This window comes from Coccinella septempunctata, chromosome 1 (assembly GCF_907165205.1).
Source record: "Coccinella septempunctata chromosome 1, icCocSept1.1, whole genome shotgun sequence".
In the NCBI taxonomy this organism is placed as follows: Eukaryota; Metazoa; Arthropoda; class Insecta; order Coleoptera; family Coccinellidae; genus Coccinella; species Coccinella septempunctata.
Window position 1 is genome coordinate 45,001,608 of NC_058189.1, and position 24,662 is coordinate 45,026,269.

The 24,662-nt window shown below is 34.5% G+C and overlaps 2 protein-coding genes across 2 annotated transcripts; one reads left to right on the forward strand and one right to left on the reverse strand.

The window, feature by feature from the left end:
* The first annotated feature begins 464 nt into the window (after positions 1-464).
* Positions 465-19,143, forward strand: LOC123306833 (malformin synthetase mlfA-like). The gene is made up of 10 exons (XM_044888997.1): positions 465-592; positions 755-1,281; positions 1,851-2,022; positions 4,393-4,689; positions 5,547-6,051; positions 11,036-11,289; positions 12,388-12,905; positions 14,151-14,307; positions 16,993-17,289; positions 18,589-19,143. The coding sequence occupies exons 1-10, from the start codon at positions 563-565 to the stop codon at positions 19,105-19,107; spliced, it is 3,276 nt and encodes a 1,091-aa protein (XP_044744932.1). The 5' UTR covers positions 465-562; the 3' UTR covers positions 19,108-19,143.
* A 320-nt stretch (positions 19,144-19,463) lies between these two features.
* Positions 19,464-24,400, reverse strand: LOC123311181 (uncharacterized protein DDB_G0283697-like). The gene is made up of 3 exons (XM_044894995.1): positions 24,201-24,400; positions 21,702-22,631; positions 19,464-19,635 (listed from the first exon to the last, which is right to left on the reverse strand). The coding sequence occupies exons 1-3, from the start codon at positions 24,203-24,205 to the stop codon at positions 19,551-19,553; spliced, it is 1,020 nt and encodes a 339-aa protein (XP_044750930.1). The 5' UTR covers positions 24,206-24,400; the 3' UTR covers positions 19,464-19,550.
* Between the last annotated feature and the right edge of the window lie 262 nt (positions 24,401-24,662).

A 24,662-nucleotide genomic window follows, 5' to 3' on the forward strand; every position in this document is an offset into this window, starting at 1 on the left:
TCTTCGTTAATATGTAGGTAATGCACAGATTTTGTCACAGTAGGTAAACGAAAAATTCCTTATGGTTCCGATCTGCACGGCTTCCACAACTAACCATAATACTTGTTACAGGCATTTTTCTTTCGGAATAAAACTTAGGACTCACTATTCACTATATATTTCGAAAAAAAAAAACGATATTTAACACCAGTCAATGTCAAATATTCAGAAAAAGCTTCCAAAAGTTCCAAATTAGGCAAGGTAAACAAACGTTGTTTGCCAACCAGCCGCCATATTGAAATATTTTGACAGGTCGTTGGATTGCCTAATATACTGACGACAGTTTTTATATACCTAGCATATACTTATACATATATATGTATATACCTATAATACCTATAGACTGCCTCTTCTTCCAAATGAAAATGAAGTTGTGTCAGAAATTATTTCAGTCATTGTTTCCTTCCGTTAATTCAATTTATTTTTTCCTGATGGCTTGGAAGATGAAGATCCTCGCATTATCAAGACCTTCGGTGAGCTTGATATATCGCCATATGGACTGGGTTATGAAATTTTTGGAGCAATGAAACGTTTTTCTGGCAGAGTAGCTCAGGTAATCGAATGTAATAATGAATTCATGATTTCTTCAGGAATTGAATTTTTTTTTCATTTCGTGGTCACAAAAATGTATTTCGCAATTAGTCTATGGTCAGCATTTCTCCTAGGTACTTGAAAATAACCGTTTCGAAATGCCTCATAGTGTTCTTATTTTCAGTACATTGTGGAAACAGACGAAGAGCAAACCTTCAGCGATCTTCTTCATGACTGCATAAGAGTAGCTATCAATTTGAGAGCCGACGACTTTTCAGAAGACGACATTCTGGGTATCAGTTGCAGCAACCGAAAGGAGACTTGCATACCATACATCGCTGCATTATTTATTGGAATCAAAGTTATTGCTTTCGATACATCCTTATCGGTTGAAGATAGAGTTCACCTTCTGCATGAGGTTACTCCGAAAATTATCTTTGTTGAAACAGAAATATTGTCTAGCGTTCGAGAAAGCATAGACAGAGCACAAGTTGATACGAAAATTGTGGTCATTGGTGATGAAGCTGGAGATTATTGTCCATTCGAGGAATATTTGGAGGCCTCCGATGATGAAATATGTAGCTTCGAACCTGTGAAATTGAAGTCGAATAGGGAAACCGCAGCTATTCTCTTCAGTAGCGGAACAACTGGATTGCCGAAAGGGATATGTCTATCTCATTACGGCATATTGAGCCAAGCCCTATTGCTCGTGTAAGATCATCCTTAAGAGTATAAACTTTTAGAAACTTCCATAGTGGCCCATACCTCCACCAAGTAGACAACCAAGAAGGTACGGCCTACTGAAAAAAACTCCGAAATTGTTTACAGATTGTTCAACCAATGTTCATGTCAGGTTTTCCACCTTGAGGACAGTATGCTTACTTGGGGAGGTGAAAAACCTCAAAATTTTCGGATTTTTGCTCGTAACTTTCGAACTATGCGGTTTCCAACTTGAACTGTTATTTTCGAAGTTGTAGAGCGTTCAAGTTTCTACAATTCACCTAGTATAAGATGCAGATTTGCAGATACAGATGATCACAGTTCAGAGTGTTTTCATGAAACGGCAAAAATAGGTTCCCTTATTTCCTGTTCTCAAAATATTAATCACAGCTCACAGTGATGTGCAACACTAATATGAAATTCCTCATTTCCCATGTCTCTCCTCACAAAGAAGCATAGAAGGAGTAAATCGAAGCTGTATGATGCTGAACTAGGTTTACACTAAGAGTATACTTCAAAATTTCCTTTCATTGCAGTTTGATACTGAGCATTTATTTCAGTCTTTCAGGGACATTTGGAACTGTCTCAACCCCAGTTGCCTTGACCTTTTCACAACTTTACTGGATATCTGCTATAGTTTTCCTAATTGGCTCTACAGTTTCTGGAACATCAAGAGTTATAATGAGTACATTCTATCCAGATGAACTATGGACAATGATAGGAAAATATAGGGTAAATAAATCATAGGAAGTTAGAGGCTGAGTCACCTACATGACTGAATGCACTTGTTTCCCTATCACGAAAATATGTTTATGTAGGTGAAGGAAAAGATTATGTAGTTATAATCTTTGGGTTTTTGAATCACTACACAATGCTTATCCATTCCACTGACGCTAACCAAATAAGCATGAAAATATTTCAAAAATATCCTCCTGAGACAATTTTGTTATTAACGCGTTTACAATTATTTCAGAAATAAAACAAACAATAGCCAGGAAACGAAATCATGCTTTATCTTCAAGATAAAAATATTTACTGCTCAACACGATTTGAGGAATTTCAGAAATTAAGACTGTTTCAAATGTTTTCATTTTTGTTCGCAAATGTTTTGAATGTGAGAAATCTAAATTTTTACTCATTTGCTCATTTCTATATACTTTTCACAGTGTCGGCTTTCAGAATTCATAGGACAAAATCAGTCCACTCAAAAAATTAAAAAATAATTTGCAGTGAAGATTATGGCCTCCTTGAACATCAACCACAGCCTTACAAGACCCTTGCATACATATAGTTCTATTTTCGATCGATTGTGAGCACAAACCCTTGATTTTGAATAAAGAAGTGGGGTGTTGCGATAACTAATCGTATCGAGTACTATCTGACGCTTAAGTTTCGCTTCAAAATATCCATCGATAATGAAATAACAGCAAAAAGAGTAAAAGACGCAATGTGGAATTTATACCGAGATTATTATTCGTATCCAACACATTTCGAAGGTATTTAGTATTCTCCAGATAGCATTTATTTTTCGTCCAAAAAAGTAAACTATTCAAGTTTTTGATTTACCTCAGTCTATCGTGTGTCGAAGCGATTGTAAATTTGTAGTAGAATTGGAAAGGTGTATTCTTTAGAAGAAATGATAGGAAATAATAAAATTATTATTCAACGAACGACATACTGGAAAAAATGTATATACTGCTTAAGTAACAACTAGTTGGTTGCCTAATTTGACGCTACTGGTTCAGTCGGAAACAAAAAGATGGTGAATGAAAGAGACGAAGCGAGGGACGTGGCTGTCTTAGGTCATGTAGCAATGGAACCGACCTTTAATATTAGGAAATTGTCCGATTTATCTGGTGTTTCATCCACAAAAATCACGAGAATCCTTAAACAACATGAATTCCATCCTTATAAGATACGATTGGTTCAGGAACTCAATGAGGATGATCCCGATTATCGACTTTAGTTCTATGAAGTGGCCAGTGAAATGATTAACGGTAATCATAACTACATATTCACCCCGGGTTTCATAAAACTTGATCGGGGAATCAACGCTTGATTGACTAATAGACGTCAATTAGTTGTCAATCAATAATTCAGTCTTGATCATTCAGAATATCATTCTCAATCAAATTAGGATGTTCATATGTACATTCAATTATTCTCAATTGCTACTTCTTCAATATATTCAGAAATGAGAAGGTTTCAATGATTTCGTTTTAGAAATCGAGTGACTGTCAAATCGTTGATCGGACAATCAAAGTGTTATGACACCCGCTGTCAGTATCGATTTTCCAAACAGCACAAACCGGCATAACTGTCGATTTTGGTCCGACGAAAATCCAAGTTTATTTCATCAGGTGCATGCTTCTCCAAAAATTAAATGTTTGTGCGGGCATTTATGAAAATCACATAATCAGCCCTCTTTTATACCCGGTAATCTCATTGGCCAAATTTATTTAGATCTATTGGAGATCGCTATTTATCCAGCCCTTATCCAGAAGACCATCAAATGATTATTTTACAGCCAAATGCAGCAGCACCTCATTTCGTTCAACCGGTGCGTCATTTCTTAGATAAAAATTTTCCTCACGGCTGGATTTCAAGAAGGGGACATATTGAGTGGCCAGATCACCTGATCTGGTTTCACTGGACTTTTTTCACCTGAAATCCAACGCTTGAACGTTTTCAGAAAAACTTATATTACTGCATGGAAATGAATGGTGCTTATTTCCAGTATTTGATAAACTAATCACAAAACTAAGTAAGTACTCTTCCACTCTTTTACCCGTCACTTAGTTATAGATGGAAATTTTGAATCGAAATTTCAGGATCAGATAGTTCTCGATAAGATCTTCAACATGAGGTATCGCAACACCCATTCCTCATACCTATTCAAAATGAAGAGGTTGTGCTCACCACCGTTACGGGGTTGCAGTAACGGGGATGCAAAGAGCGGAAAAGCGGTTTCCCCTCGAATCAGAAATTGACGGGTCCGAGCGATCCAAATTTTTTTCATTTTAAAGCCAGAAAATAGAGGTGTTAAGTTTTTGTTGGAACACACTGTTTAATTTCATGGCTAATAATATGTGGAATTCACAGATCACCGTAGCATTCTTGTCACCATTTCAATGTCTAGACCTCAGTAAATCAACGAGACCTGAAGGTGTAGACACATCCAGCTTACATGTTTTGGCAACTGGAGGTGGACCCATCAGCGAGAATTTGGTTCACAGTCTCCGTGATATTTTACCAGGAACGTTCGTTTTGCAACTTTATGGCCAAACAGAAGTCTGCGGTGCCTCAACAATGTTTCAAACAAGGAGAATTGACGACCAGCTCTTGTTGCATTATAAGCCGAAATCTGTTGGTAGACCGATGCCTGGTTTTTGGCTGAAGGTAATTTTTCATCTGTTGAGAGTACCTATGCAAAAAAATAATAAAATTACGGAAAAAACACATTTGAATTCGTGACGGAAAATGAAATCAACAATACTGAATCATTGTATAAAGACCACAGTGGTCTTTATACGCAATGACTGAATCATATAAAATGAAAAAACAATCGAAGAGCTATTATAAAATCAAAAGAATCGAAGAGTGATTCAGCCAGACACTAGCAAATATCATTAACCATAAAAGGAGGAAAGCCGCAAGAATAATAATATTTCAACATTTCTATTTATGGGAATGTGTTTCTTTTCGTCGGTTGTACTGGGTATCGCTGATTATACCTATAGATATGGTGGGAAATACAATTACCAACGTTAAAAAAGAGTAAATGCAACCAATGCCGTCTTCCTTAGACGACTGTCTATGGATTCACCGGTATCCATTCGATTTTAGATTCCCTCTTATCAACAAGAAAGGGCCTCTAATAGGAGAGTCAGAGCATGCAGATAACATGAATTCATTTCTGGTTCCAGTGTAGGCGTTTCCAAAGCTTTAAAGAGGCATCTCTACACGGCCCGCTTATTGAGCAATAGACTTCTGTGTCCAAAATGCTTTGAGAGCTTAAAATTTTGTGGTTTCTCGTTGACGAACTATGCTTATTGTTAGGCCTTCTCGAAGTCTGGTAGATGCTCGCAAAACAAGTATTTGGAACTCCGTTTGCCCCTTAATTCTTCTGAAAGATAAACAAGCTTTTTGCAAACCCGTTTCACATTTAATGACGGAGTTCTATTGTTATTATCACAGAGTTGAGATTACTAGGTATTTTAAATTTCCTTTATTTGATCAATTTATTCACATTTCAGGTGGTAAACACAGACAGTGGTGAGATTGTAGGCCCAAACGAACATGGAGAGTTACGGATAAAGTCAGATTTTCTCATGAATGGTTACTATAAAAGGGATTGTTCAGAGGCTTTCGACGAAAATGGCTGGTTTAGATCAGGAGACGTGGCTTACTATGACGAATTTGATTGTTTTTACATCATAGATAGGATTAAAGAAATGCTGAAATTCCGTGGTTGGCATGTTCAACCAGCTTTGCTAGAAAATATACTGATGTTACATCCAGCTGTGAAGAGGGCAGTTGTTGTGGGAATACCTAATGACGAAGATGGGGATCACCCCTTAGGTTTGGTGGTGCTGAACGAGGATTATTCGGATGTTGACCCCAAAGCGCTGGAGCTTTTTGTTGAGGAGAGAGTTCAAGATCGTCAAAGATTAAGAGCTGGGGTGAAGATAATTGACACAGTACCAATCACGAATACCGGTAAAATAAAACGACTTCTGTTGAGGAATGCTGTTATCAATGGTGATATATGAAAATGGATTTAATCACTTATACTTACCAGGAGATAGAACTAGTATCGTCACGAATTTCAAAGAATGCTCATGGAAAATAAGTAATGAATGCGGATAAGGATCCGCATTTAGTCTACTAGGTAATAAAATAAACTAAATTGAGTAAAATACATTACAGTAATGTACTTTACGGATGAAAGTATTGTTTCAATTTATAACTTTTTTTGAATAAACGTGCCTACTTCAAGAGAATTATACGAAATTTTTAAAGTTGAACCTATTTTCCAAGAAAAAACCCACATAAGGAAAAAATGGGATATTTGCAAATAAATGCTAATATTCCATTGCTATGTCGTAAGTAGAAAATACTAAACCATTGTGTGAAATTCGCGACGTTTCTTGAAATTTTGTTTGGGGGTGACAGTATTGGACTTTTGATAGTTTTAATACCACTGCTCAATTTTTCATGTATGTTCGAAAGTGACACAACTTCGAAATATAATTGTTTTGAAATTGGTGGAAAAAACGACGCTCTTGATGCCATTTGACGAAAAATTTGATGTTCAACCACTTTGATAGAGATTACTCTTATCATTAATAGGTTATTTCAGAAGATATTCTCGCAGAACTGCTGTTAAAACGAATATTTTTCATTATTCGGAAAAATTGGTCAAATTTGAGAACCTGTATAACAGAAACGGTTAGTCCGAAATACATGCATCTGATCTTATTTGACGAAGAATTTAATGATCTACAATATTTACATCATGCTTTTTTTTTTTCGAAAATTTCAGACCTACACTGTAGATATGATAGAAAAACCGTGAAAACACCCCTTTAGAGGGCACATTTTAGCCCTCCCTGCTTATGCGTATCTCCACCGAGAGGATATTCATATCAGGAAATATCTAAAGCCATTCCATCAATAAATTCATCGGTTGCAATTTTTCATGATGATGTATCGACTGTATCGGAATTTTGCAAGAGACATTTTTTTCTCCAGAATTGAATGGGAAACCATAAGAAAATTTAATTTTTCAAAAATGTTTCCCACGAAAACAATTTTTGTTGGAAAATCATAAGTGGTTGTTATTTTCAACCCCTAATGATAAAGTTATGAGATCTAAAAAAATGTGTGAGTAACATCTACTTAGTGCTTCATATTATGTATATTTTTATGACTCAGTGTTTTTTAGAACCCGTAAAAAAAATTTAAAACTGTCCACTCGCCATCGCCTTCCAAAGATTGTATCTTGGAAGGGAGGTCGATTTCGAAAAAAATTCATAGAAACTACCCCTACTTATTTTCATCGAGGAATCATCTCCCTGAGTCCTTCGCATTTGTTTGCAGACACCCTGTTTATGTGCGGCAACATGGTAACCTTAATTATGTTGTTCAATTTCGTTCCACTCTACAGACAGCTTTACTTCATAAATCTCATAACAATTGCAAGGAAATTGACTTAAATTGAGTAACTGTGGTCCATTTACTTTTATAAAAGCACTCGGTTGGCCTTCGAATTTTGACACATTTCACACCATATAGGACGAAAATGTGGGAATATTACGCTTGTGAAACATTTTCGTTATTTCAATCAGCGCTATTCTGCGCTATATGTTAAGGTCTTCGCTTCTGTTTGTTGACTCCGTTGATTTGTTGTCTGATTTTCCACCAAGTGTTATCTATATTTTCACTTTTTCACCGTACTGATGGGAGCCGAAAGCCTGAAACACGTGTCTACGGTTAATACTTCTTAGAGGGTTACGTAAGTAAAATTTCTTCTGTTTGTTTCAAACTGATCCCTCATTAGTTTTTTTGTATTTTGTAATTTAATATTCCTCGCAATTAAAAAATACTTCGTAAAATAAAATAATTCGATAATTAGGTACCCAACATCAAAAATAACTTTGGGAGGCCCTCAACTTTTATCAAATTCTTAGCTAAAAAACGGAAATCTTTGCATTCACCCCCTGTAAAACAAAGATTGAAAAAATACCTTGTTGCCCTGGCATATAGGCAAAGGACCATACTCTGCATCTCGAGGTGAACATTCAGCATCACCAAAGTAATACTGAAGTTAAATTTGGTTAGTCAAATTTAGACAATTGTGGTGGCTCACTTAATTTTCTGCTGAGTTTATTCACCCAAGAAATTGATTACAAAATAAAGGCGGCAATCTATGTTAGTACTATCTGAAAGAAGAATTCTCAGACGAATTTATGGACCAGTCTACATAGCAATACGACAACGCTACTTAGAAATAGAACACTGCTAAGGAGCTAGGGGACGATGCAAACAGCAATATATTTGTGGTGTCTTGGTATTTTCTTGTTTGTGGATCTCTTGATTTCTTCCCATACTTCTATCGGTGTAAAGGGTTTAATTGGGGAAAACATTTGTCAAGCAACATCCAGAAAAGTTTCTGTTTCTTCATCACTATCACATGGTTGTGGATCTCTTGGGATGAATATTTTTGATTAAGATAAATAGTGAAATATGAAAGAACTTCAAGAACTCTTTATTTGTGTGTACACAACCAGAAATAAAATCAATCGAATCTAGCACAATATTCATCTACGGCAGGATTTAGCACCTTCAGTGCCTGGAAATATTCGTTGGCCAAATCTTCATCAACTTACTCAATACAGTGCGGAGTTGTTTCTATGGAAAAAATACATAGGGGTATATCTGTCCTCGAGCAGAATCCGCTTGTAATTACTGTTCCTTTTATTCCATCTAACCAATTGTGTATTCTATTCAAGCACAAGCAATTCCATGGATTGCCTTCCAGAGCGATAACCCTTAATTTTAACTGCTTCAAGAATTGAACAGATAAATAATTGAGTAAGTTCACACTTAGCGATAGATTTTCGACAAATATTCCTTTTCGAAAAATGTTTGCATCCAATTCACTAATTCTGTTATGACTCAATCCAAGATATACCATTTCTCTGAAATCTCGAAATGCGTGTTCTTCTATGACTTCAATATCATTGAAATCCAGATTTTCTTCAACTTTGGAGTTTCCTGAAAGGTTGACTCTTCAATTTTCTTCAAACTATTGTATGTGAGATCTAAAAGCTCAATATTGGAACTGTTTGGGAACCAACGATTGCTGACGACAGTCAAATCATTATGAGATAAGTTTATTTCCTTCAGTGATATTAAATTGGCGAATGCAAAATCCGCTATCGTAGATATGTCGTTCTCCTTGAAATTCAGTTGTTCTAAAGTTGGAATCGGATTGAAAATTCCTGCACCTATCGTTTTGAGGTTACCGTTCTTAGCATGAAATATTTTTAGGTTAGGAAGATCGATGAAGGCTCCAGGTAGTATCTCTGAGATTTCACATCCGAGAAATGATAGGTAACTTTTTCAAGTCACTCATTCCAACTATTGATTTATCAGCAATAATATTTATATTTTGATCTGAAACCTCTATCACTTCTACATGATACTCGAATTTATCGGGTTCAAAACATCCTGTGAATGATGGAATCTCGAAAACATTGGAACTATTTCTGGCTCTCGTCGTAACTAACAAGGAAATATTGTTGAAACTGTTACAATGTTCACTAAGAAACCCATTGGGTTTAATCACTAGCACACAAAAGAGAAAATATAACCGGCCATATTGCTCCGTTGAATGCATTTCATTAAGTTAACTTACTGTGACTGCGGTCAATACAGAAAGAGGGAACTACTCTACTTTACAAGATATAAACTTGTCACTTTATTGGGTCACTAGGGAGAGTAGAGGAGAAATACATTTTCATGAACGGCTACACAGTGGTTTTTTTTTATGGCAACAAATTTACTGAAATCGTTTTTTAGTCTAGTTCAGTTGAAAAACTGGTCCATCCAAAAATAATATAGATATAATATGTACCTAAATATAATAAAGTATAAAATATAAATAAAATAATAAATAATAATAAGTAAAATTTAAAAATATGTAATATAAAAAATAATATGTAAAATATAATTAATAAGAATTATCTGCTTATTGCAGACAACATGCGTGAGAGAAGGGAGGAGATCAAGGAGATGAGAATACGTTCAAGTTCACGATAGAATTTATTACAGCGGTAATTTAATGAAAGAGATTACGCCTTAACAGGGAGGCAATGAATACAACAATAATGTATTGTTTTATTAGTTTACCGCAGGAGGTTTCATTCATTTTGTGTCTGTTGTATAATTGAAATCAACTCATCTTCTTCAATGAAGAGAATATCATATAGGAAGGATAAATTACTGACAGTTTAGTGTCATGAAGAATACACAACAATTGAATCGAAACTTCGATATGAATGCATCGATGTAAGTAGGATACGAAAATGAAAATTACTGAATCTCGATATTTTCGTGGACTGAATAGCCACCGTCCGCTACTCTACTGTGGCATATTTTACGATAAATTTCTGGTAGTTCAACGTCTACATTACTTCATCCTGGATAGCAATGTTCAAACTCTTCGTCCAGGTAACAATTTTCATCAAATCGGCCAATAGTTCGACGCAAATATGTAGCTAATGCTGTTTGGCAGAGGTTTGCCAATCAGTGGCAAATATTGCAGAGTATCTCTTTTATCTGTTCTCAGTGGTTATCCAAGGAATGATACCAAACGAGTATAGCTGGATCAAGCGTAGGTGTTGTATTACATTCATAGTTTGTCTATGAATTACATTTGTGCTAGTATTTCTTCTTTGATCAATTTTAGGTAAAATTTGTACCTGTCTCTAGATCCCTAAGTGTTTCAATTTTTTCGTATTCTCTAACTTGAAAATAACCTTCTTGTTATGGAGCACTATTATTAGTAATACCTAAATTCGGCATTAATAGACCATAAAGTATGAGGTTTTCGCGTAGCATAAGATTAAAAAATTTCCAACCAACTAAGAAAAGTATCACGCATCATGATCATTGAACGTTATTGTTTGTGTAAGATTAGAGTAATATATCATTCATTTGAGATAACATGTTATTTAATTATTACGATTTCTACTGGATGTATTTTGCGGGACTCTACTGTTTCTAATAGTACTTGTACTGAGCCTAAATAATTCAAATATTAAGTGCAGTTTTCTCCAAGAAATTCACCAAATGGAACGCGATAATTCATCAGATGAGGACTCCAATCCACTCATAATAGTTTCAGAAGAATTGGATGGGAATGAGGACTATTTTGGAATAGGATATGAACTTTTCAATCACATGCGGACGTATAGGAAGAATAATGCTCAGGTGAATTCTAATTGAAAACACTAGGGGAGAAAATTGAAAAAATCATTCAGTTTGTGCAGAAAGTATAAATTCGCTGAAGCGAACCTTGAACATTTGAATTGCGAAAATTAATTCTTATTGTTCAATTTGCATTTATTACAGCTTTGTTTCAATATAAGTTCGGTTGTTCCATACAAAAAATGCACATCTCAAAAAATTTTCATATTGTTCTTAACCCAAAGCTCCGTCATTCGGATCTCGAAAGAATAATAATTCATAAATATAGTCCAATCACAAGGTGACCTTTATAGAGTAGGTTTTTTCCATACATCTCATAAGATATGAGATATATACTCAACTCAAATATATACTCTTTTCAGGCACTGATATCCACCGATAATTTAAAAAATCAGTAATGTTTTTTTTAAAAAGCTTCAAATTTATTCGATATGAAGGAAAAAATGCCGTTTCAGAACACATCAGCGTCACATTTCGAATTTTTAATACCTATCTACATTCTAGAAATTTTCAAAACCATGATAAGAGAATATTTCTTCTTCATTAATCGAAATTAAGGAAAATTTATTCTCCTTAAAACAATGGAAATATAATGAATAAAAATAAACATTGTTTGTGAAGAAATGTTTTACGTCCAGTTTCATAATCAAATTGAAAGTTACTTTAAGCTTAAAGCTTCCTTTAGTGTCATTTTTAATGTAGGGTTAAAGGAACCTAAAGTCGCTTTAATTATGAAACCGGCCGTTAATGTATTAGATATCATACACTTTTTGTCAGATGCCATTTTGAAATCTTCAGGATTCATCCAATCGAACTTGAGCATTCAAACAAGAAAAGAAAGAGGTTTAGCAAAAAAATCCAAATGCTTTTGGTGACCATCTGCAGCTTACTACAATTAATCGATTTCAGAGGCAAAGAGCTTGATTGAGTGAAAAAAAAGATTTGATGATTACAACTTGAAATATCTCAGTTTGTCCTGAAAGAACAAATTTATAAGAGATGTTCCAGATATCTTTACGAAAGCTACGCGAATAAATGGATACTCGTGTATCAATGATTGCTGAGCAGTGCATTTGCTAAATTTATATTTTTCATTTACAGTGTGATATGTTTACAAGAACCGTGGAGAGTTATGACCATTTACTACGAAAAGCAATATGTACTGCAGTAACTTTGAAATCACTAAAACTACCAGATGATCCGATAATAGCAATTCTTGCTAACAATCACCCCAACACTTCTGTAGCTATAATCGGATCCCATTTACTGGGTTACAGAGTGAACGCCTACGACTGCTTATTAAGGGACTCAGATTTCGGCTTATTGCTGCAACAAATTCCACCTGCAATAATGTTCATAGATGAACAGTTTGTCGAAAAAATGGAGACAGCAATGAAGCTGAGTGGAGTTCAGGTTCAATTGATTGTTTTCGGGCAAAGTGACAAATACAAAGTATTTCATGATTTTTGTATTGAAGAAGGAATTGATTCATTCAAACCAGTGAAACTTCAGTCAGGAAAAGAAACAGCAGTAATAATGTTCAGTAGTGGAACAACGGGGCTACCTAAAGGAATTTGTTTATCTCATAAGTCTTTGCTGAAACAGTCTTTTTGTCTCATGTGAGTATGTTTTCGAATAATAAATATCCAAATATTGATGAGAATGATCGAACTTACGGAGATGAATCATCTCAGATGATCCAAATTTGAGCAGGAATTTTCTTAATAAATGAATAGGAACACAACAATAATTTGAAGAAGTTTTTCGGAATATTATGAACAGAATTTACTGATTTGACGCTTATATTTCACAACAAAAAAATTTCATTTTGAAGTCGGAAAATCTAGGTGATAAGTTTTCGTTGAACCGTCTTGTTAATATGATTATTTTATGTTTATGGTCTACATGCGAATTAAAAATCCAATAATGATCAACAACCAACAAAATACTGGTCAGTAACCGAATATGTCTTCATTCAATTTCTCCAACATTATGATCTGCGAAATGATAAGTGCCTGTCATCATATAAGTATCATAACAAACTAATCTTGCATTAGTTTGTCCTATGTCCAGGACCAACTGGTGGGCTCAAAAACGGTAGCCCTCATTCTATCTAAATGAATGATCAACGTTGAACTTCATTTTGAACTAATTAATAAACTCGCTAATCTTCGATCGACACGATGATAATGTTATCTATGATGTTCTTATAAATATTTTTTCTTAAAATTTTTTGTTTGACAAAATATGACAAAAATATCTCTTGACATTCCTTTTTCAAACTGGATGAATTATTTGAGCTCAATCAGATTCCTTCATTTTCAAAATAGTTGATGGTTGTTAAATATTCCTTAGAGAGAGGGAATAAGAGTTTTTTTTACTTGATATACTGAGTTGGGCAAAATTCTGGAACTAAATCAATATTTCTTCCATAAATAACTCAAAATGGAAACGCTATAACCCGCCAATTTGTTGCCAATTTGTTCCTAACTGAAAACACATTTTCTGGCAATAAAATTGAGTGCTTTTCTTTAACCTCTTAGACGCAATCCCATCCAACTTCAGTTTTTCACATTGAAACACAAACCATGTTTGGACTCTTGAAAAAAATTAAAAGTTTCTTAACCAAAAACTCAAAATGCGAACGCTGCGACCCGTCAATTGATTTTTGATTCCCCTCATATTCTGGAAATGAAATTTAGTGTTATTTTCAATTCCTTAGCCGTAACCTGGTCCTATATCTATTTTTTAAATGAAAACATGTATATTGATGTATATTATATCTTTTCATTGTGAATGAAGCCTTTCAAATTGTAATACAGTTTTCATTAAGTAGGTAATTTAAATTTTTTTCATTATTTCAGTTCTATGCTGAATTTAAAAGAAGACAGCGTATTTCTTCATTTCTCTGGCTACAACTGGATAACATCCCATATAATTCTCTTTGCCTGTATATTTTCTGGTGCATCACGTGTAATTTCACCTATAACTTCAGCCTGGGATGCCATTGACAAACACAAGGCAAGTGATACTCAATCAACTTCAAATTTCCATGTCTATGTACTTAGGATGAAGCCAAATGTTTGGTTCACAGAAAAATATACCTATTGCATCGCTTTATGACAAATAATTTTCGAAGTTGTGACGAACTTAGAATTCAATTAACTACACAAAAGACACTGAGAAAAGTAGATTAATTAGAAGAATGCGAATTTTTATAATCAACATAAATTTTCAAATTAGTTGATCTACCTATGATGTTTTTGTTGTAGTTGAAGGAATGGAGGGTGGGTTATATACTGCCACTATAGTGTAGACTGTGCAGAGGATTTATCAGATTAGGTTTTGCTAAGAGATTTTGATGGTAATTTCACTATAGTGTACAGAGTTTATTCCTATATAATCAAGAATTGGAGAGAAATTTCGATTTTTGCCATAAATAAGTCGTGAATGAAGCATGAAGCCGTTGGTTTCAGGGTAAATTTCAAGGTACAATAGAGAAAATAATATTTCGCTGGATGAGGGTTTTCGACTGGCATGGAATAAATTGATATGAAAATGAATGTGACCCTTCTCTGTTCATTTCTGATGATAATGTTTTGCTAACGGATTACGGATATTTCGTGAGATATGACAGGTTGAAGAAATACGAATTAAGGCAAAAAACGTGATGGCTACTTCAAGACTAGTTTAAAGAACGGGTACGCTCATTTCGATTTGGACCAGGATCGTAATAACGGATAAGTGATAAGTCGTGGGCCGTAGGGAATTGAAGATTTTTTTCAGGAAGGTTGCGCTTGCGCATCTCTTCGTAATTGGAGTTTGTTTTTAGTTTTCTTCATCGTGGGGTTTTCGTTACATGCTAAATGATTTTTTGATTTTGATTATTAATCATTTCTGATTTCATTTCTTATAGTGATGTTTATTGATTTTCTGCTCTTTATTGAATTATTTTAATTATATTGTAATGAAGGGGTAGTTAAAAAAAAATAACCCTTCATTTTAAAATAAACTTCTTAGTATCATTTTAGTAATTTTATTTTTTTTGAATTAATTTTGGGAGAAATATTTTCAGTTTCCAATTCAGGATTCCAGCATCGTTCGGAATTGTAAACATTCCGCACCATTTTTATTCCATTTTCAGTTCTGAAAAATGATGTCGCACCGTATAAAACATCCTGAATTGGAAGTTAACCGTGTTTTTTGTTCGCTAGCACAGATAATTCGAAATTAAGACGTCTTCATCGACGCAAATTTTACCGAATTTCGACAGTCGGGGCACTGATTTCCTCACCCCCCCTGTGGGTATAAAATCAGATGTTCCCACGCAGGTCACTTCACTTCCGATTAATTTACTTTACGCTTGACCTCCGATTAATTTACTTTACGCTTGACCTCCGATTAATTGCCGAATTTGAGAATCCGCCGAGTTAATTTCTTGCTTACCCTACCCCCCCCCCCCGTTTTTTCGGGGTTTCACTGAGAATTATTCACAATTTTTTTTCTTTCTTTTACTGTGGGGATTTTGTTAGAAAGAGCATTAGTTTTTTTTCTACTGTTCCGCTGTGAGTGAATTAGAACCCAAAGGTAAGACGACACTCCGTTTTTTTTATATTGTTGTGTTGGAACTTCAGCCTCCATCTCCACCCCTCCTATAACAGAGTCTGAGTTCCACCCCTACTGTCAATAAAGTACCCTGCTGGTGTGGATACCCGGGGGGTACAGAAGACACTTTGGGGTGGCTACACCCTTCCTAGAATTTTCCCGTTTGTTCCTAAGAGTGAGCCGTCGTAATTCTGTGCCGTCGTATTTCATCCCCTAACCTGGCTGAGGTCCAATACCTGTCCGTCAAGTGTGCGTCTTAAGTTCTGGCTAGCGAGCACGTCCGTAAACACCGTATCATGTTTGAGATCGTATCCTGTTTCATTCCGTCCGTTTTGCCCTGTAAATTCACTGACCTCGAGTCTTTCACTGTACGAATTTTATAATAGTGCCATTTGTGTTTCCTTGTACGAGTCGACAAATATAATTTGTGTACGTTGATTTTGACTTTCACTGGTTGTTGCTAACACCCCAGACAGCGAGGAACCTCTCGGCTCATAGCTACCAGGGTAGGTTTGCTATTTTCCCGTAGAGAATAGCTGGCGCTCGATTACCCCGAGAAAAAGGCGTTACAATATATATAAATATATATTATGATATAAGTATAAGTAAACTAGCGTTTTACTATGAAATATTGCGCGAGCGAAGCCGTGGGTTTAAGCAAATTGATGCATATTTCTAGAGCGTATCAAACTCACAAAAATATATAAAAACGCAAAAGATTACAAAGTAAACCTGTTAATCATTGGGAATTTGATTCATTTATTCAAATATTTTTATTTAGCAACACGAATCAACATGAATATATATTTTGTGTGATGAATCATATGTGGTAAGAAAATATCAAAACTAAACAAAATGGGTACAGCAACAATGAGGAAACAACAACAATCTCAACACCTGCCTTTCAATATCCGGGAAAGGAACGTTTGCACCTGTTCGAGATAAAAATTATAAACATATATTGCAAACTGAGAAATAATTTTTATATTTTACAGACATACATACAGGATTATGCATTAATATTTGGATTAATTTTAAATGTCTCATCATCTGCAAGGAAAAAGTTCATCAATTTTTACGAAATCTCCTACTTCTTTCCAGGTAACTCATATCTATGCTCCACCACATGTAATATTCCTTCTACTAAGACAAGATGCATCTGAACCGCAGAAAAATAGCAGTGTAAAATGCTTCATAACCGCCGGCAGTAGACTCAATAATGCGCTATCCGCAGAAGTGAAGAATATATTTACTGAAGCACATTTGAGTCAAAGTTATGGCCAAACTGAAGCTACTGGTTGGATAACGATCTTTCAGTGGCATAAGAAGGAAGATATTTTATTGGCTGACAGAAATCCGGACTCCGTTGGGAGGCTTTTCCCAGGATTCTCTTGTAAGGTATAATTTTATAATTATAATGCTAAACATTTTCCGTCTTTTCCTAATGTAATATAATGAGTAGTGCGTTAGCTAGTCAGCGGATGACTGTCCTGCATTGGGTGAGCTGCATATTTTTGAGATTTAAACATAACTTATGCATATTAATTTTAATTATTGGTCTCATTTGGGAAATAATATGAGTCTATTTTGATTATTTGTGTATATAAAAGTATAATATGCCTTATTATCCTACTGCAGTATGATAAGACCTACTGACACTGACAAGGTTTTTGAAAATGTTCAACTTTGTTTTGCTTCACAGCAGATGTTGCCATTTCTTAATGTAGGGTGGAGTAAAAATCTTATCCTCACTCTTAGGCCTCATTTATTGATCGTTAATTTATAACAACATAATATTTCGGCTCTAGAAGCCATCTGAAGGTTATAAAATTGAATCGCTGTAACTAAAGTTGTATGACAGTACAGAAGATTTGCTCCAAGAAGTCATTATTCACTTGCAACATTGAAGCTAAAGAATAGCAAGAAATTCAACTTAAATTTAGGCGAACTAATCTCGCATCATAGGGTTAAAATAGTCAAAATAATGAAGAAACTTTTTCTATAATACGCTATTTCTATTTCGATTCAACAACTGATGTAAAGTCTTCAACCTTAAGCCAAAGAAGATTAACATTAACTCTTCTCAAGCGACTATATATTATGTGTCAATAATTTAGTTTTCTTCCATAGCAAAAATAAATATATATTCAAAAACTGATCTCTTAAGCCCGTTTGTAAAGCCGAAATTCCTCTTGAGAGAATTCTGGCAAGAAAACGGCAGAAATTATTTTGTATGTAGCTGAACAATTCTACCGAAATTACGTATGTAACTGCAGAGAATTCACGAGTAAATTCTCTAGAGAATTTTCGGCTGTTGCAAACGGGCTTTATAGGTACTATTCTTGCAAATAACTAGATTTGGAATCCTTTCATTCAGTTTGTATAAACGTCAATTATTTTCGACTTTATATTTTCCGAAGTACCTACCTAATTTGACAATACGTAATTACTGAGACTTTTAAAAGCTGTAGGGACAATATAGCGCTAATTTAAAACCCGAAAATGTTTCGACCATCGTTATAACCTAAAATTTTTGTACCATACAGTGTGGAATGTGTCAAATTTCTATGGTCAACCGAGTGCTTTTATAAAAGTATAAACTATCCAAAAGGCTCAACCACTACATTCTAAATAATTGGACAACCTAAAAAAACGAAGATGAAATTAGGATTTTTACCTGAAAGTTGTTTTTTTCAGATAGTTGACATTGCTTCCCAAGAAATCGTAGGTCCCAATCAGATTGGAGAGATAAGGTTGAAGAGTAAATCGTTTTTTATGAACGGCTACTACAAAAAAGACTCATCCGACAATTTCGACTCAGCGGGGTGGCTAAAAACTGGCGATCTCGGCTATTACAACGAAGATAAATGCTTTTTTATCGTGGGACGATGCAAAGAACTGATAAAATACCAACAGTTTCATATCCGTCCGCAGAAGCTGGAAAATATCTTAGAATCACATCCTGCAGTAGAAAAGGCTGTTGTTATCGGCATAACTCACCCCATCGATGGTGAGCATCCCAAGGGTATTGTTGTGTTGAGAAAAGGTAAAGAAGATATATCGGCAAAGGACATCAAATCATTCGTAGACGATCAAGTGGAAGAAAGACTCAAACTTCGAGGTGGCGTGCAAATAGTTGAAGATATTCCGATGACATCAACGGGAAAACCAAAAAGAAATGAACTGAAGAAATTTTTAGAAAGTGAACATTTGTAGGAGTAACTTATCCCGAATACTAAATTAAATGATTTCGAAAAATATGAAGTTTCATTGAAATTTTGATTGGGTGACCATCCTGTTATGATTTCGAACTAAAACGCCAATGCTACTAGTGCTTTCCTCATTTTTTAGAGAAAAATTACTCGCTTGGTGGAACCTAGAAGTTCACCTCATTACAGAGCTCATTTTAATAAGGTCATAAATCTCACTGACCTCAGATGGATGAGCAAACCATAAGAAAGTGTTGTAGAAACAGTGACTTCGAAAACTTTTTCGAGCCAATCGTTTTATAATGAATATCATCCAGTTAGCTCCATTACTTAAGTGATTGGATTAAAGAATATTAGAAAAAATCAACAATTAGGTAAATTTTTATTCAAAAATAACATGTAATCAAAAAATCAACAAAATAACATTTCAACTATAACTTCGCTGGACAACTATACCTCTTCGTCATCCTCGAATGCGGTAAAACGCCTTCTAGGTTCTACTTCTTCACTAGATCCATCTTCTTCATCTTCTAATCTGAAAACGAGATTAATTTATCATCATTTCACTCTTTTACAAAGCATTCGAGTCGACTACCGTATTTAATCGATATTAATTAAAATAAAAAACAAATCAACTTAATATATAGTTATTTTCCTAACAAGTAAGGAAAGTGGTACTTGCTGATGCCAAGCAGAGTTCAAGCAAGCAGTAAGGAAGGAAGAGTTAGGTACAATATATTTTCTACAAGCGATTGAAATATGTAAATAGCTATATCCAATTTACGAAACTGATCAAATTTGATTTGATTAATCCATAGTACATCATGACAGACCTAATTTTGCATGTCGTTACCATGGTTATCTCATCTTTGGCGTTCGGTACATAGAGACATGTCAGAATTTACACTTTAACATTTGCCTGCGGGAAAGTGACTCTTTGCAACTTAAAATGCCTGCGGAAGAAGGGTATAAGGCACACGCTTGTACAAAAATGAATTTTTTAGATAAATCTATTGTAAAACTTAGAGGTTTGCATTGAGAAAGAAAATCGGGATGTTTTCAAAGCTGTTTCTAGATCTAGACTCTAGAGAAGCTCAAAAGAAATAAAATAGCATATTTATCTTGAATTACCCATGATCTCAGCTCATCGCTCATATCGTATAGTATCATTTGCGATCTCTTTAAAAAAAGTTTTCAGTGTTATACAAGTTTATGCACATTGTCGAGAACACTAGAAGATATGCCGATAGATAATTTTGATTTTGAGAGTAAACGTACCTATGAGACCGAGGAATAATTATGTTTATAATGCGATGCAAGGTGCGAGGAATATGGTCAAAAATAGTGAAAAAATCGAAGTTTTTCGAAAAATTCAATTCTTCCAGGAAATTATCCCATGATATTGATTTCAGTGGCTCGCTTGAAAATATTTTTGTAATGTACCTGAGAAATCTGAAAAAATCACGATGAATTTCATTCAGTACAAAATTAGGTATACTATATTAACTTTTATAAAAGCACTAGGTTGGCCATGAAATAATTTTTTTTACGGATTAAGGGGAAGTAATACCTCAAGAATCTTCATTCAAAACCGGCATTCACTAGTTCCTAATTTGCGCTTTAAATTTTTTACGTGAAGCCTTGATTTTTTTTTTAAATAGAAGTTAAAGGACGTCTTGAAGTCACCCCGTCTCTTTTGATCCAATTTAGTTGTTTTTTTATAAGAAAAAAAATTAGAACCTTTGTGTCAATGAAACTTGTTTGCAGAAACATTTTTTCGACGGATTTTCAACATATTTCGATAAAAATAACGACGGGGTGACATCGGCGATTCAATTGTTTATATATTGCAAAGATTTTCACAACGATATATGCCAAAATTGCCCTGAAATTCACGAAAAACTAAAAATTATTCAATTTTCCTAATATTACCTCGTGGTAATTTCTACTTTTCAACTGACTCGGTACGTAATTCGGGCTACTGCTCAAAGATGTGACACATTTTCGTATTTGGGGTAGCATCCGTAAACCAACCAATGTCGATGTCTTGATCTCAAATCGTATGTACTACTTCCCCTTAGGTTTGGCACTCATGAAATGGCGTTAATTTCAACAAGACGATGCCAGAGGCCAGAGCTAATATTAACTGATAACAAAAATGTCGAAAGTGATTGGAAGAGAGAGGAGAGAAAGTATCAGGAAGTGCTATTAAGAATTGGAATTATAATTTGAAGAATGTACACTTTAGCATAGACACAGTAATGAATTGTGCGAAATTCCTAACTGAAAGTGATACTTTTCCGCAAGAGACTGCAGTAGACCGAACGACGCGGAGCAGAGTTGATGTGACTCGTTAATATTTGCGTGCGAAAAAAACCATTGCTATTCAGTTTCCGCACGCATATGAAAATTTTATGTGAACGAAAGCATGTCGTTGCGCAGCAAAATTTACTTTCCTGCGAAAATTTTTGATTCATAATATTGGGTGAAGCCTAGACTCAGCAGTGTTGGGTCCATTCACACTTTTGGTTAGATAAAACATACCATACTTTCAGAGAGTTTCACTGGTCAACACTTTACACAAGAAAGTGCAGGTCTCACCTTTTCATTTTCTTCAGACTTTTGGAACTTCTTGTATTCGATTCTGCTTTCCTGTGAAGTTTCAGGATGCTTTCAGCCTCTTTATTCTTATTCTTCTTAGATGCCTTTTCGTGGGCGAACTTCTTACTGTACTTGATCTTTTTTGATGTTGGCAATTCTTCGTCCTCTTCAGAAATGTCGCTTCCATCCTCATCATCCTCGGAACAATTCATTTCTGAATTTTTCTTGCTGCAGAATTCTTGTTGAGTATCGAGTTCACTGTCAGAATCATCGGTTTCATCCTCGTTAGTTGACGTTTCTTCTTCTTCTTCCTGGGCTTCTTTCCTTTGTTTACTCATTCGTTTAACTGACCTTGGCCGCAGTTCTTCCGGCTCCTCAATGTTCCGTACTTTCCTTTTAGTCTTTTTTGGTTCAACATATTCTTCAGAGTTCTCGATAAATTTCCGTTCCTTCTTCGTTTTTTTCGAAACTCGATTATTAATTTCTTGGGAAGAGTCTTGATCATCTTCTGACAAATTAGATGGCACGTCTTTACGAGATTTAGAATTTTTGTTTTTTCTTCCGTTGTTTATTTGATTCTTCTCTTCAACATTTTGATTATTTTTAGTATTCACCCTAGTTTTCTTTTTATTCAATTTTCTTTCTTCGGTTATTTCTGAACTTTCATCATTCCATGATCCATCATTCTTTTTCCCTTTTTTTGATTTGGTGTCTCCTCTGGTCTTATACTTAAAATAAGAACTTTCTTCTGAATTAACTTCAGAACTGTATTTATTGTTCTTTCTGGGTTTAACTTTGATCTTCCGCTCAGAACTTAAAGCAGATGAGTCTTCTATTTCTTCACTTTGTCCTTTAACTTTCTTACCATCTACGCTAAGAATGGAATGTACAGAGATTGTCAGGATGAAAATCCATAAGAATAATGAGAATCTGAAAAAAACAAACATTTTCAATAAAGCTAGAATAATTTAGTCAAGGTTGAATGGGGTGAAAGCGCTAAAGAAAGAAGCTCTGGTAGCAGAATTATAAAGTACACTTTTACAATACCTTATGAACATAGACCTGAAATAAATGTTTCAATTTTCAAGTAACGCTACTATTATTTGCCGTTGAATAAGGAGCTTCTTACTAACCGAAATTCTTCGAAGAAATAATGCATATTACGGAATTACGTTGCTGTGATACAAATTACAGTCGCTACAACAATGTTTTCAGTCTTGTCAGCTTAGGTTATTTATTAACCATCAATTGGATCATATTTTCCATTTATAATTGTTTTGTGCTTTCTGCACATTAAACATCAATTTTATTTTCTATTCATACTTTTTAGACAACACAAACACTCATATCAAGCCAGGACTCGAACCCATGGCTCCGACAGTGCCAGACATCTACATTATTGGCCATGTACTCCAGCGGAGTATAGGGATTGAATATAAATATTCTATAGAATGACTGAGAATTGAGTTTTTGTTATTGAATAAACTTGGTAATATTGAATTGATATGGCTGATACCTGATGAAAATCCATAATTGAACTTGAAACAGATTATACGATTTTCACAAAATGAGTTTTTAAACCACGACACGTGTTTCGCTGTTATAATAGCATCTTCAAGTGTTATTTGAACGTAAAACCTCATTGAACAATTCTTGAGAATTCTAATTAAATGAACTATGATAAGTTTATCATTAAACAAGTTTTATCACGTATTATTACTATTATCTAATATGTTTTGCTCAAACAAGATCGATTGACCCACCATTACTGATGCTTGAAATATGGTGAAAATCTCAATTAAAAAACAATCAACATCCCGTAATTTTAAATGGTTATGAGATTTTTCATTCGAATTTCCATCCTCATATCATCTATTATTGATTATTGTTATATAAAATATCGATCTACTTTTTTGTGGAGCCACAGTGAAGTACCTTCATATAACGATACATGATACATCTAAGTATAAAACTTATGAACCACCTGATACATTCAATAATAAAACAATATGAATAGACCATATTTTTAGAAACCTATTGCATAAACCCCTAACCTGAAGAAAGACACAAAAATACTTCGTGACGTCGCTGAATAAATACATAACAACATTTGTTGATGTGAAATTATTGATGGAAAAATTTCTTGTTTTCGGCTGAAAGGCAAAGACCTTGAAAAAGCTGACGAATGCTGATCGAAACGTTTTACACAGAATGAACCGAAATGATAAAAATAATACCAAAATAACTGAAATTCTTTTTGACATTTGTGTCGAATAGCTCAAAATAATTCAACCCATAAATTATATTAAAAAGAATCTGACCATCGGCATCGGTCATCTTTTCCTAGATTCAGTCAATATCTTATTCATTTTTCATGTCAACTCACATAGAATTTCCACTTGAAATAAAATTTTGAATATTTCATTTCAATAACATTCCAGAAAAAATAATACCTAGAATTTTATTCTGAACAGAAGAGAAGTTTTCAGTTTTACTCACCTCATATTTCAAATCCACAATAGGTACTCACACTACGAACACACAATTTTCTTTGAGAAGAAATTCTGGACAATTGTATTATATTCAAGAGTTATGGAGATAACACTGAATAAAGAAAATTAAGATTGCAAATATTTCAAGAGGACTTAACAAGACAAACAAAACAACTGTAGAGGAACTCCGTATGGCCTGTTTACCTTTTCAGAAAACAACCTTGAAAGATAAGGAAGTCAAGAATTTCTCCTTCATATTCATTCAAAAATATGTTTTCTCAATTGTCACACTAGCCATCTCGCACATAATATCTCTTTGGATAGACTGGGCTAGGGCAGTGTGAATCAATCGCCCTAAAAATATTCCATTAGGCAAGAATTAGCCACCTATTGCCGAATTTATTCATTGAATATCAGGTTGAGAATAGTTCAGATCGAGCGAGATAGACTCTGAAATGCTGAATTTATT

Coding starts and splice junctions, on each gene's coding strand:
- LOC123306833 (XM_044888997.1), top strand. CDS start 563: ATGAAACGTTTTTCTGGCAGAGTAGCTCAG. Junction 12,906..14,150: donor AAACAGTCTTTTTGTCTCAT/GTGAGTATGTTT, acceptor TCATTATTTCAG/TTCTATGCTGAATTTAAAAG. Junction 17,290..18,588: donor TCCCAGGATTCTCTTGTAAG/GTATAATTTTAT, acceptor TGTTTTTTTCAG/ATAGTTGACATTGCTTCCCA.
- LOC123311181 (XM_044894995.1), bottom strand. Junction 19,636..21,701: donor AGTCTGAAGAAAATGAAAAG/GTGAGACCTGCA, acceptor TCTCGTTTTCAG/ATTAGAAGATGAAGAAGATG.